The sequence below is a fragment of the Neolamprologus multifasciatus genome, chromosome 5, assembly GCF_963576455.1.
Source record: "Neolamprologus multifasciatus chromosome 5, fNeoMul1.2, whole genome shotgun sequence".
Taxonomy (NCBI): domain Eukaryota; kingdom Metazoa; phylum Chordata; class Actinopteri; order Cichliformes; family Cichlidae; genus Neolamprologus; species Neolamprologus multifasciatus.
The window spans coordinates 34,154,141-34,168,965 of NC_140443.1; the positions used below are offsets into that span (position 1 = coordinate 34,154,141).

The following is a 14,825-nucleotide window of genomic DNA, read 5'->3' on the forward strand; positions in this document are numbered from 1 at the left end:
GTGTTGTGTCTCTGAGTGAGTGGGAACAAGCTCCCAAGTTGGCGGACAGCTTTTTCATTTGGCGCTCCCCGAGATGTGGAGGAGAGCAGCACGGAGAGAAATTGGTGAAGGTGTAGGTGGGGGTGATGGTTTGTGTTCCTGTTATTAAGAGAACGCTGTGAAACAGGAACAAACTCAATTTCAAGCCCGGGGGTCCTCAAGGAGATGCACTCTCGGTCCAACGCCAAACAGACGCTTTTAACCTCTTCACTGCTGCAGAGCTTTGGAGACCGAGCTCTGCTGCTGGAGCTCACTGGAGGTCAGCCTGTTCCCTCAAAGCACTGCTTTCAGAACTTTGTGAAAACAGCGCTTGAAGGTGGAGGTGGGAATGCAATGAAGAAAAGGAGAAATAAAAAAAGAGGACTGAGCTTTTTTCCGCTTTCCTCCATACAAGATGAGACAAAGTGTGTGTGTGTTGGGGTGTGTGTATACAAAGTGCTAATTACCGCCTGTCCTCTCTTCTATTCACACAGTTGCCGTCACATTAAAGCAAAGCAGCAGACATGCCACTAAACCCTATCGCTTGTATACGAGTCATAATTCAGGCAGCTAGAGCAAATTAGATAAATGACTCCCACCACCTTCAAAGACAGAGGGATTTCTCATTTGAGTGGAAATTAAATTAATACCACTGGGAACGGCTTGTGAATCTTCACACGGTCTGCGGCGGCGATAACATGCCGCCTCACATATTTTCAGATTCAGGGAGTGGATTTATTTGTCTTGATTTTTTTTTGTGCTTTAATAATAACAGTATAGTGGAGCAAAATTCCCTCGGTGCAGCGAAGAATTATTAAATCCACTTGCACCGGTACGCTGCTTTCATTATGTCACTTTGGCGGGCCGGCGGAGAGCACTCAGGGGAGCGTAATTGGCGACATCCATTTGTGACCTTGGCTAGAGCGCAAGGGGGCTACCGCATCATCGATACGATGCAATGGGATGTCGGCGCCTTGGCGAGGGAGAGGCAGAGAGAAGGCTGGGAGATGAGGGAGGGATGGATGGAGGGGATGAGCAAATGGTGGCACTGCCATCTGTCTATGTGTTCTGACCCACTGCCCTCCACAGCGGCCCGATGCCCAAATTAGAAGGAGTGACACACCAGCTAATTGCAACACGTGAGAAAAGCTACAGCCTTTGCACAGAGAAATTAGAAGAGGACGAGACTCCACTTGGCAAGATTTTATGGAAAATACTCGTGTCTTATTACTCTAAATCATGAAGTGACGCTTCAGTAAAGAAGGGTGCTCCATCCCCATTACTTCATTTTGCACTCATCCTAGTTGCCTCTATGAATTGTGGGTGTTCTTGACCCACTGCAAGCCACAAATTGACACTTGAGAGCAAAACACACAACTCCCCCTGCAAAACAGCAGCCAGTAAGCACTGTTCAGAGTTGGACTAACCCAGATTAGATCTCTTCATTACTTCTAAGAATGGCTGACTCCTGCTATTTGGAGCCACCAAAGAGCCAGACAGCCCAGAATCATTTTAATAAAGTGAGCTGCAAAATAAGTGATTTTGTGCATGTCCGTGTGTGTGTGTGTGTATGCACACGCATCATTTGCGTTGAAGGGCTGTCAACCCACACAGGTGTTTTCAATGATTCTGCCTAATTAGAACTTTCTTCAGGCTACAGCTAAGAACAACTATGCTAGGAGACTCGATACTCTGCAAAGCATCTTATTGCTCTTAATTCATAATTATTACATAATTATCAGCACAAATTACAGTTAATAATAAAAATAAAATAATTGCTTTGCAGTCAGTTGCCATCTTCAGAGTGATTTTGGTGCATCAAGATGACACTGAAACAGCATTAAAACAGAAACAGCCTCCTATTGACAGAGGGGGCAGAAGTACAGATATTCTGTACTTTTATCGAGTAGCAGAAGTACAGAGAGTGTTAAAAATACTTCAGTAAGAGTTGAAGTACTGATTCAACTTCTTTACTCAAGTAAAAGTAAAAAAAGAACATAAGCAGAGAAAAAGAAGGAATTTTAAAAATATCTCTATTTTGTTTCCTACACTGTAGAGAGTGACTTTGCCTCTAACAGGAACATTAGTAGAGAAGAGGCTAAAATGGGATCCAGCAGGAACCTTTGAAACATTCACCGTACAGCAAACTAACCTGTTTATCCTGCACTAACCTGCAGAGGATTTTCATACAACCTTTAAATAACACAGTTAGTCGACCTCAGCATGTTTCACAATATGAGAAAAACCCTAAATCACATGTACAGACCCAATATCTGATTTAAAAACATGAGGACTTACATATAAGCTTCACATTTACATTTAATACCACTGAGCAGTCCTCACCTTTAAATCGAAGCTCTCTTCTTCCTCTCCTGTCCGGTCTTTCTTATCGTTCTCCATCTCTGAGCGAAGTTAGCTTTCTTTCTTTTCTCTCCCTGTGAAATACAGCAGCTGGACCTTTAGCTGCAACACACCGTGAGACAAACTTCACACAGGTGGTGCGTTTGCTAATGTTTGTTGAGCTGATAGCACTGAAATGACCTGCTACTTAAATAAAATAAATTCTCTTTATGTGCACCCCTCTTCAGTAGGGCTTGCTAGTTGCTTAAGTACTGCAAGGATAACTTACGCAGACCTGGAGTTGTTAATTAAAAACACCGAGCCACTTTAACCCCTGAATTTGTTAAACAATTTTGCTTTTTTCATCTCTTTTTACTTGGTGGTTAATACTGAAACAGGACTGCCTTTCATGTGTCACTGTTCACTCTCATATTTGTTTTAATGTTTGAAGGCTTGCAGGGACGTCAAATAGAAACTCCCCTCAAAATCTGTTAAAGCAAAAGTAACGAGCCTGTTCTGAAATTCTAAGAAGTCGAAAGTACAGATATCTGTTTAAAAAAGTAGGGCGTAAAAATAAAACGTAAAGTACAGAAACCTGAACATTCTAGTGCGGTAACGAAGTATTTGTACTTTGTAGTGTCAAGACAGGAGTTACATGTAATCCGTGATAATATTGTGACTAACTGCCGTAAATATTTAAAAATCAGTTGCTGTCTAACCCTAACCAGAAAAACTCTGGCCAATAGGACTGTACTCAAAAAAAAGACCACATAAGCTCTTATTGTAATAAATGTGCTGACACCTTTAGATGTGGAGGGAAAAGATTTTCTTTCATGCTAGAAGATGGAGCCTTCAATGTTCAATGCTGTAAAAGAGTGTGGTTTTTTTTGTTAACCTAACCAAATATTCTTTGTGGCTAAATCAAACTAACCGGTGGGTGAAACAAAAAAGGGATTTTACTATCCGTGCTTGAGTAAAGGCTCACAGAGGCACACTGATTACAGGCACTTCTGCAGACACAATAGATACTTCACTCCTTGTTTTCACCCTTATTTTTGTTCCATGCCACATTTACTATGTGAACCCGTCTCTGCTCTCTCATCAGCCGTGTTTCCAGCAGCGGCGAGCAACTGTTTCAGTGAAAAAACTCTGATAAACACAAAAAGCGCAGCAGGATGCTTCAGATACAGTTTTACTCAGGCGGTGTTGACGTTGGTGTTACAGCTGATACTCTGCTAATCTTGGATTTGTTCTTTTGTGTCTGCTGAATTTGAAAGAAATTTCTAGAGTATTTTTTTTTACTGTATATTATATATGCTGCATATTTATTGCAGTAAGATATGTAGGAGTGTTTGTTGTTAAAGTTATGGAGAAAGCCAGACGTCAGTCAAGCACAAAGTGCTCGCACGGTTCTGAGAGGACATCTAATCAGGCAGAAGAGAAAACACCTGTGTAAGTGTACCGTAGCTGTGCATACGCTTTAAGTGCTCATTACGCGCATCAGCTTTTTTCCTGTCACTTATCGTCAATCAATGTCTGCGCATCTCTTCCTGTGCATGAAATGTCTCTCTGTGGCGCTTTTCTAGTTTTCAGACATCATAGTTACTCATGAACTATCACAGAGGAAGATATGTAGATGTCATCATTTCCTTTTTGCCGGCAGACTGCCATCTACAAAACATGCAAATGCACAAAAGCGCAACTTCTGAACAGTCAGTGTCATCATTTCTGAACTTTCACTTTGCAGCATTTTCCAAGGAAACCACAGAGATCACCTCACGGTTGTTTTCTGAAAAATTATCCGTATGAGTAAAAAGCATGAACTCTGCCAGCTGAGGGGGAGGAGGCCAGGCCTTGGCAGTTCGCTTGCTGCTTTGAGGCAAAACAGTTGCATACGGTAGCAAAAGAGACGGGAAGAGAGCAAGTGTCAAGCAGAGAGATGAAGATGAGAGACCGAAAGCTAAGAAGTGCGAAGTGTTTTGTTAAACTCGTTCTAATATGGGGAGCAGCACTTGGCTGCTTGACAAGCAGCCTTGAGGCAGAGATCATATTAGCTGGAAGAGCTGGAGGGGTGAGATACACGCACATACACACACATACCTGCTTGAGCAGACTGTATGGACACTGCTGCTGTGTAGAATTAATAGTTCACCAAGATGCGTTTTTTCCTCAGCTGTCCATCCCATCTCTTAAAGTCCTGTCACTCAGATGTGTTTTGATCGAATGTGGAGTGAATTTTAGATGCAGCTATCAGATAAAGACACAAAACATACAGAAATTATAGGAAGAAGGACGAGTCTGCGTGAGCTGAAAATACTTGAACTTCCATTTGAAGTGAACATGACTCAATCGCGTGGGTCTCCATGAAGACGCTGCTACAGGTCATTCACAGTAAATGGAGGTTTTTATTTTTTTAAGTTAGCTGTTTGCACTTTTTAAAAGCTTGATGACCAAACAAGCTTACTGGGTCGGTCCTGGGCTGTATTACATAGTGCTACCAAATTGAATTATTATATAATTATACTTATTAAATTATGTTTATATTAAATATTTATAAAATTGCTGCTATTTCTGTGACGTGACTTTCTCTAAAACCATTTTTTTAAACTTTTATTTTAACATTTAGCTCGGGCTTTCTGTTTGAATTTTCTCTCTAGCCCAAAATGATCGAGGAGCTGATTATGCTGCCCGTGTTCAGACAGCAGTACTTTGTGAATGCTTTGTGTTACTGTGATACACTGAATATCCCGTACAGCTCGTCTTCTCAACTTTCTAAAACAATGAGCATAATGGAGTTACAGTCATTTGAACAACACTTATGATGGTAAAAAAGAGTTCAGCTATGTGTTAGCTATTTCAGGTTGGGCTCATTTAAAAACCAAAAACAATTAAACAACCAAGCAAACAAACAGGAAAAAAAACAACACATGCACCAAATGCTTAATTACCAGGTAAAAGAAAAAAACTTCTCATTTCAGTTTTTTTGCTGTAACAAAGCTAAAGATAAGTTAAGTGTTAGCCAGTCTGACTTAATTGGCTTCAAACAGAACAAATCTGCACTTAAATGCCCAAATAATACTGCAGTACTGGACTGGTATTTTTACTTTTACTGACCAAACAAAAGTGGTTTGCACTGTAAGCCAAATTCACGCAGCCTGCATCCTTACCTACGGCCAATACTGAAGCACCAGTCAACCTAGCATGTACATGTCTGGACTGTGGGAGGAAACCCACACAGGCGCACAGAAAGGCCCCAGAAAGGTCTGAAACCACAGCCTTGCTGTGAGGCATGTTCACACTGCACCATTGTGCTGCCCTTGAAACTTCCAGCCAACAAGCAATAAACAAAAGTACCATGAAAAATAGAGACAGGCAAGCAGTGTCTGATTGGTCGCCGCCTGCCTGAGTGACACTTCGCCGTAATGTTTTGTCAAACTGTTTTGCACTATTGTTAACCTTCTGTATGTCCGTCCCACGTGTTACATGCTGGTGTTTGGTACTTGCCTTTTAGATGCCACTTCTTTCCTGACTTAAAACGCATATGAAAATGGAGCATTCTGATTGGTGGTTTTCACCCATATATATGTTTCTATTCCACTCTGCAAAGCAGTGTTTCGTGTCCTGTTCTATTCTGAGCTCATACCACTGAGGTTCTGAGGTGCCGTGATGGGTGAAACAGGTCAAGGTGACATCACGGATGTGACACCTGGCTTAGAGTTGCCGTGACGACCGTCCCGGCTCATCAGTCACACCTGTCAGACAGGTGTATGTGTGTATGTGGGGTGCTCTGTCGGGTGCCAGTGCACACAGAGGATAGTTATGAAGGACAGGATGGATGGGGCAGGATGAGGAAAAACAATCATTTAAAGTTCACCACTTACCCCCTCTGGTGTGTTGTTCTCTTCTCTCTCTTTTGCAGTGAATCTACTGGACACGACTACAATCTCAGGAGACTGGGGCTGGCTAACATATCCATCACATGGGGTAAGAATGACATCTGATACCGGCATGTTTGCAGGGCAGTCGTTTTGTACTGCGTCTGCGCTTAATCCCAAGTCCATAAATTTAAACCCTAAAAATACCTGTTTGCAAGTTATTTCTATTTTTTCCCATTTGAAAGCATGTGAGGTGATTTTCCAGTTGGCGGGGAAGCCTGTTCTTATTAAACGCGATCCAGTTGTAACTCTGACACGAAAGGCTAATTACATGTTCGTCATTTGCAGTCAGACAACTACACACAGCACTCACCTAATTCCAACACTGGCTTTGACATCACTCTTAAGCCCCCTGCGCATACTGGCAGCAAGGTGCGTATTGCAGACTGGGATTTGGGGCGGAGGTGGCTCAGCCCCCAGGGAGACAGGGAGGAGAGAAAAAGATGAAAGAGAGAACGAGGTGAGAGCGAGGGCACGGCGTCGCCGCATTAGCATATTGTAATGCCACATGATGATGCCTGGGGTGATGAATTAGGACTCCAGCCGCGATCTTTATAGCAGAGAGATGCCACCGTGTCCCTGACTCCCTCGGCTGTCAGCGAAGTGCTAGAAACATTTAACTCACCTCCGGCCCACACAACAGAAGGCGGTGTGATTGAACGGCGGCCAGGAGGAACAGATGGATTGTCTTTCAAGTCCTGAGAAAAGAGCTGGAAGAATTGGATTAGAGCTTTGAGTGAAATCACTCCTTCGGCGTGATACCAGCGTGAGAAGTGAGTCTCCTCCATCCTGACAGGTCCATGTTCTAACATCTAGATTACATAAACTCAGCCTGTAGTGTTTCATTTAATTGGTTCAATATGCAGGAAATATTCACTCATAATTTGATGAGAGAGTTTTTCTTTCCTCGCTGCTCCTGCAGAACAAACACTTGGCAGAGTAGATGTAGAGTAGGAGTTCAGCTTTGTGGCTACATACACTATGATTACATGATTGTCTATGAAATCACAGAATTCATTTGAACTTTTTCGGGATTCTTTATTTTAAACAGAAGCTCAGGCCATTTATATCCATTCATGCACAGCAGACCTTGTGTTTAAAAGGTTAAGGACCTGTAGGTTAAGGTTATGAATCATAAATAAAATAAACTACTTGGTAAAATTACTGATTACATGCCGGAGAAAGTAATTTGTTACACTGCTAGTTACATTACTTTCTCATTACAAAACACAATGTCTCATAATTACCCAACAGTTCCATACAATAACACAAATTCCATTTTATACAAAGCCGACAGCACAGAGCAAAGTTGAAAACCAGCATAAAGAGACTTTAAAGTGATCATCATGGCGATTCTACTTTAGAAATTAAACAGGTAGAAATGGAGGCTGCAGCCAACTGCTTTGTAAGTAAGTAAGTAAAATTTATTTATATAGCACATTTCACAGATAAAAATCACAAAGTGCTTCACAATAAGATCAGACATACAAGTTAAAATTAATTAAAAGCCCGTTTGTATAAAAATGTCTTCAGCTGCTTTTTAAAGGAGTCAGTAGAGTCTAGACAGCGTAAAGACACCAGCAGAGAGTCCCACAGCCTCGGTGCCTGAAAAGCTCGATCCCCGCGTGTTTTAAACCTACGTGGGACCACCAGTAGCCTCTGACCTGAAGACCTAAGTGCTCGGGATGAAGCATGAGGTTTCAACAGGTCAGAGATATAGTGGGGAGCTTCACCGTGCAGAGCTCTAAAAGTTACAACTAAAATTTTAAAATGAACCCTAAAATTTACAGGCAACCAATGAAGAGAAGCCAAAACTGGAGTAATGTGTGACCTCTTGTTTGTACCAGTTAAAAGTCTTGCCGCTGCATTCTGTACAGACTGAAGGCGATCCAGAGCTGATTTGTTGAGACACGTAAAAAGACCGTTACAATAATCCAAACGAGAAGAGATAAAAGCACGAATCATCTCAAGTTCTGCCTTTGACACCAGTCTGAGTTTAGAAATGTTTCTTAGATGATAAAAACAGTTCCCGACAAGTTGTTTAGAGTGTTACCTGTTGGTTGTTAGCTTTAACATCTCTCTGGGTTCATGGGGTGGCTGTAGCTCAGGTGGCAGAGTGGATCAGCCACTAACCAGAAGGTCAGTGGTTCAATCCCAGGCTGCTCCAGTCTGCATGCCAAATATCCTTGGGCAAGATACTAACCCCATGTTGCTCTCCGATGCATCCATCGGAGTATGAATGTGTATGAATGTTAGATACTTAGCACTTAAGATTAGAAGTGCTTGTGTGAATGGGTGTGATTGGGTGAATGAATTAGCTGTATAAAGCGCTTTGAGTGCTCGGACAGAGTAGAAAAGCGCTATATAAGAACCAGTCCATTTACCATTTACCATGGCTAACTTTGTGTTAACATGCTGTCTGTGCTGTTAACACACTCGTTGCCTTTTGTGCAATAAAAAGTAATGTTCGTATCTCCACTGCAGACAGCTTCTCCAAAAACAGTGGAAAAACAAAATAATAACAACAATAATTATTATTATTAGAATAATAATTGTGGTAACACATACATTTTTAAGTCTTATCTAGACAAATCCTTTCAATAAAAATAGTTTCCTCAGTGGAAATGAAGTTGCAACAAAGCAAAAGCATAAATACAAACCCTCCCCAAAGATTCACAGACACTAAAATATCACAACATAGTCATTACATGCTGTACCGTTGGCTAGCTGTTATTTTAATATACAGTATTCAGGGATTAAAATGGGATTTGGAAGATGAGGGAATCTGAAGTTATTGGGTAGGTGTGTAGCACAGGGAAAAGACTCATTTAGAAATAGGTCACACAGTGCTTTGTATTATGAACTATTTTAATTTGTTTTTTTCGCGGACGGGCTGGATCAGCTGACCCGTGTGGCTGCTGGCTCTGAGGTTCCAGTCTTCAGTATATAAGCAGATGTTGTATCCGTCCTAGCAGCTTCCCAACCTTGCAAGCTAGTTTAAAGGTGGAAATCCGGAGTTTTTCCAAAGAGCATCCACAGTTCAAAGTGACGACTTGTTACTCTCCTACATTTAATCAAAACTGTGATGACTGGACACCACAGCAAACCAGTATCCTTATTATTAATGTCCCGTCACCAGTGTTGGGGAGTAACGGAATACATGTACCGCCGTTACGTATTTAAAATACAAAATATGAGTAACTGTATTCCGTTACAGTTACCGTTTAAAAAGGTGGTATTTAGAATACAGTTACTTTGTTGAAATAAATGGATTACACGGCGGTACTTCCCTGTTTCATATTGTGGCGGGTCAGGACTGTTTGGGTTTTGTTTGACAGCTACGTTCTGTTGTTCCAGGCAGCAGCGTTACGGTTGCCATGGTTACAGGGTGACGCTCTCGCTCTGCGTGTTTCCTGGGTGAGAGAGCCCTTTTTGTTGTTGTTGTGCTAAGCTAATAGGCAGAATGCTACAGGTATAGCTCTAAAGAATGTAGCATCATGGGCAGTGTAGTCCGTGCTGCAGGGAGAATGGACTGCCATACACGTTATGTGTCTGTGAGCGAGGGAGGGAGAAAAAGGAAAAGTACGAGTTGTCATTGAGCAAAAACAGGAGCTGGAAGCATGTAAATATAATAATAACCACTGCAGCCAAGAAGAGAGCCTGACGAGCCCAGTTGTAAGTAAGCTATTAAGACTCGACTGTACACCGTGTTCGTGTTTTCCTCCAAAAACAATAAGTTCAGTTGGAGCAGCCTTTCAACACCTCTCTCTGTCTCTCACTAGCAAAGTTGACCCAGACAACAAAGTAAAGCTAGTTTTCGGCTACGAGCCGACACAGAACCCACCGTATTAGCCAGAGGTCCCTTTACTACGGTTCGGAGCCGCGGACCTTCAGTAACAGTAATAAATCACAGCAATAGTACATTCATGTAGTTGTAAACAGCATGATAATATATTAAGTAATCCAAAGTATTCAGAATACGTTACTCTCATTGAGTAACGTAACGGAATACGTTACAGAATACATTTTGGGGCATGTATTCTGTAATCTGTAATGGAATACATTTTAAAAGTAACCTTCCCAACACTGCCCGTCACAACCTTTGAATTAGGTGAAATAGTTGTATTTGTTGTTGTTTCTCCAACTCATCATGAACAGATCACGATTTTGCCCGACTTTAAAAGAAATACAAAGCTACATGTAAGCTTTAGATTTCCAGTTTATCAAATATCACTTGCTGAGCAGTCTGTACCTTTAAAAGTCATCTCTCACCTTCCTCTACTGTCTGCAGTTTCTCACATCTTTCTGCATCTCTGAGAGTGAAGTTCTCACACATTTTTTTCCCCCTTAAATACTGCTACTGCACCTTTAGGCTAGTGAGGCAGTTGGCCAAGTCGCACAGAAACATCTTGTGTGTTTGATGATATTTGCTGAGGGTTTTTTTTTTTTTTTGCCACTGAAGAAAAAGTAATTCAGTTTATGCTCGCTGCCCTCCCCACCTGATGGGGATGAGACGAAGGAAAGGGTGTGTGCGTGCAGATTGTGCAGCAGGGTGACATCACTTTCAGGCTTGATGAGTAACTTCATGGCGTCAGCTGGAAACCGTGCCAGCCTGACGGAGAATGAACTTGCTCGCTATCATTAAGTATTAAACTGTCTATCACATTTAATTACTTGTTAACTGACAGTGTTGGAATTTTGTTCTGGATTGTTCCAGCCCATTTCAGCTGCTCACTCCATTGACTGTACTGACCCATTTGCACGTGTGATTAAAAATTCAGAGTTTCCAAAAATCATGCCTTGAATTACAAAAAGCCGTATAATATAACAGTAATACTCTTGAAAAAAATGAAGGAAACACTTGACCAAGTCAATCAAACTTCTGGGATATTGATCGGGTCAGTTTGGTAGCAGAGGGTGCTCTTTAACAGTTTTAGCTACTTTGGTGTTAATGACATTAACAACAGCAAGGAGACAACCCTAAAAACTGGGATGGTCTTACATACCACTGACATTTTTCCCTCTTCAACTTTTCTAACTGTTTTGCATTTGGCTAGGGTCAGTGTTGCCACTGGTGGTGGGATGTGATACCTCAAACCAGTGTTGCCAACTTAGCGACTTTGTCGCTATATTTAGCGAGTTTTCAGACCCCCTAGCGACTTTTTTTCTAAAAAAAAGTCGCTAAAAAAAGACGTGAAAGCGCATATGGCTTTTACTCTCAACAAGCAGCGGGTGCTGTAACGCAGTCAGTTCTTCTTTTACTCTTATGCTGTTTTGTGGATCACAAGGTTTAAAACTACTTATAAACACACACACACAAAGTAACTCCACCAGAGTGCCTATTTCGGGTCACTTTTGCCGGTCCAAGCCCGGATTAAGGAGCAGAGTTGGAATTGTGACATTACAAAAAACAATAATTGCTAAAATAAATTTAATTTGTAGTTCTAAATAAATTCTAAATGCATTTAGGACGTTTTTTACTCACTTTATGTCTCTTCCACGATGTTATTTCTCTCTCCAACAACATAGATTACAATTACATTAGCATGACCAATTATGCAAATTAGGTGATGACATCATTTAGCGACTTCTAGCGACTTTTAGGACAGCCAATAGCGATTTTCCTTACTGAGGAGTTGGCAACACTGCCTCAAACTTATCGAGGATCCACAGGTTGGAGGATGCAACTTCTCTAGTTTGGCACATGAATACATGTGACTGCAAGAAGGTAGGGAAGAGCATAGAAGAGGATAGACAGGGAGTTACTCTAGGAGAGCTGGAAGGCCTGTAGAAGGTCCAGGACTGGTTTCTGCTCCTTGCAAGGGAGGAATAGGATGAGCACTGCCAGAGATACAAAATCACCTCCAGCAGGACACTGGTGTGAATGTCTCTGACGAAACAATCAGAAGCAGACCTCTCGACGGTGGCCAGAGGACCCCGCATCCTCTAGGGCAGCGGTCCCCAACCTTTTTTGCGCCACGGACCGGTTTATGCCCGACAATATTTTCACCGACCGGCCTTTAAGGTGTCGCGGATGAATACAACAAAATAAAACTAGTACTGAAAAAAAGATTTATTCATAACACACATGAAAAGACCCAGGAAAACTGAGTAAACGATAAAAATGATAATAAAATAACTCTGAAAACCGATAAAAACCCTGAAAACTATACATTTCACACCTGAGCCTCAACTCTCACAGCCCGGTACCAAACGACTCACGGACCGGTACCGGTCCGAGGCCCGGGGGTTGGGGACCGCTGCTCTAGTGGGTCCTGTGCTCATTGTCCGGCATTTGTTTTCAAAGCTGAGGGCAAGTTCATGATATCTGACAGGTTTGAAAGAGTGTGAAGAAGCTGTGGAGAACATTATGCTGACTGTAACATTGTTTATCATGACTGGTTTGGTCGTGGCTCAGTGAGGGAGGCGAGGGAGGCTTATCCACAGAAGGACGCACAGACCTTTACAGGCAGTGTCACTCGGACTGCCATCAGGATGAAATCCTCAGACCCTGTGCTGGTGCAGATGGTCCTGGTGGGTCCTGCCGCCTGTCCCGATGTCTGTAGGTTGATATTTCCATCAAACCATTTGGCATCGATTCCTAATACGTTACCCATATGGATACAGATATCCAGCACAAGTTTATTGTTTTCCTACACTTTAAAAACACGTCCTATCTGAAGTATTCAGTTAAACTGTATATATTGCTTAGACTGCAAAGAAGACTCAGTGATTTTTTTGTTGCTGTTGTTGTAATTACTACTAAACAGAGTCAAGGTCACAGAGTTATCAAAACTACCTCTGTGCTTCCTGCCACGCCAACAAAAAAAGGACACCTCTTTCCTCATGTTCTGTATCCTCTCAAGGGTAGAGTGTGTCATGGGCGGTGTTATAAAAAGAACTGCGCTATATTTAATTTTTTAAATATTTAAATTAAAAAAATTTATTTCCTCTTCATTTTTTGACACTGAGAGAAGCTCTGCATTTCTCTGACGGCTCGTTTGTGTAAGACAAAACTAATGTTTGTAGCTGGATAAATACACATCGTGCTGCTGACACGTTACCTGAGATCAAGAGCGTATCCAGCGCTTGGTATTTCTGGCATGCTGGCATTAAATATTCAAGACTCATATTGCCATACAAATCTATCAACTATACATTACTGTGCATACATAGAATTAAGGTTGTTTGTATTTTCACCACCGATGGCCTCCAGCTGGATTTTGTCATTTGTGAGTCTGGGCACAGGCTTGTTTAACGTAAGTAAGGAGCTGCTGTCTTCCGTGTGGGAGGTTTGATATACTCAGAGCAGTAAGTGCGACAGTAGAGTGTGTATGTTTTGAGCTTGATAATGATGCATTCAAAATGATTCCTCAGCAAAGCTATTGAAGCAGCGGCAGCGCTTACCGCTGCTGCGGGTCAGCTTCTGCTTCCAGTTTTTTTCAGCCATGGTGAGAGAAAACCAGAAAAGTACCTATGTTTAATGGTTTGAGTCTCCTCGCTAGGACTGCACCAGAATAAATATGCAGTATGGCTCGATGAATAATAAAGAATTTAGAGGTGCTGATGCACAGCTGTTTACAATAGGTGGGCTAAGGTTAACTGTGAGCATGAGTGCAAGTGGTGGTGCGATTTGATCAATCGTACCTCAGCACAGGAATCACATGGTATATGTATTGTATGTTAGAGTTAGGCTAACCCTAGCCCTATGGCAGGAGAAGCACTGAAAATGTTTGGTGATTCACACTCCTGGTGCTCACTGTTGTTCTTGGAAATGGTGGGCTGTGCCACAAGCGACTGCTGGCTCACGTTGCACTTTGATGTCATTCTTGTTAGACAAAATGAGTAGACATGGACTCCTGAGTTTTTGTAGGCAATAATGTGAAAGCATGCCACGACTTTATAGGTGTTTCTATGATATATTAATGCAGGAGCATCTCGTGCAGTCAGGACACACAGTGGAGGTACTGCTGCAACGGTGAAATAAGAAGACACGTTCTTCAGAGAACTTTGTTCCCTGCTTAAATTTCTTCTTGTCTTGTTCTTGCCAGAAAGCAGTGATTTTTTTTTCTGATCAGCTACACCTGTGATGTAGGTGAAGACCTGCCTCAAGCATGAGTATACATCATAATGGATTACTGTACTCATGTCAGACTGGATGAGCAGTGACTAATGTATCGCTCATAATCAGTGTTGGGGAGTAACGGAATACATGTACCGCCGTTACGTATTTAAAATACAAAATATGAGTAACTGTATTCCGTTACAGTTACCGTTTAAAAAGGTGATATTTAGAATACAGTTACTTTGTTGAAATAAACGGATTACACGGCGGTACTTCCCTGTTTCATATTGTCGCGGGTCAGGACTGTTTGGGTTTTGTTTGACAGCTACGTTCTGTTGTTCCAGGCGGCAGCGTTACGGTTGGCATGGTTACAGGGTGACGCTCTCTCTCTGCGTGTTTCCTGGGTGAGAGAGGCCTTTTTGTTGTTGTTGTGCTAAGCTAATAGGCAGAATGCTACAGGTATAGCT

At 42.0% G+C, this 14,825-nt stretch overlaps 2 protein-coding genes across 5 annotated transcripts in view; both read left to right on the forward strand.

Annotated features, from left to right (window-relative positions):
• Positions 1 to 14,825, forward strand: part of cdk18 (cyclin dependent kinase 18) — a 637,630-nt gene that overhangs the window by 416,563 nt on the left and 206,242 nt on the right. The window lies entirely within an intron of this gene.
• Positions 1 to 14,825, forward strand: part of epha8 (eph receptor A8) — a 152,602-nt gene that overhangs the window by 31,229 nt on the left and 106,548 nt on the right. For all 4 annotated transcript variants that reach the window (XM_085158887.1, XM_085158888.1, XM_085158889.1 and 1 more), the window contains exon 2: positions 6,278 to 6,342. In XM_085158887.1, coding sequence (XP_085015013.1) covers positions 6,278 to 6,342 — 65 coding nt within the window. The remainder of the gene's footprint in view (positions 1 to 6,277; positions 6,343 to 14,825) is intronic.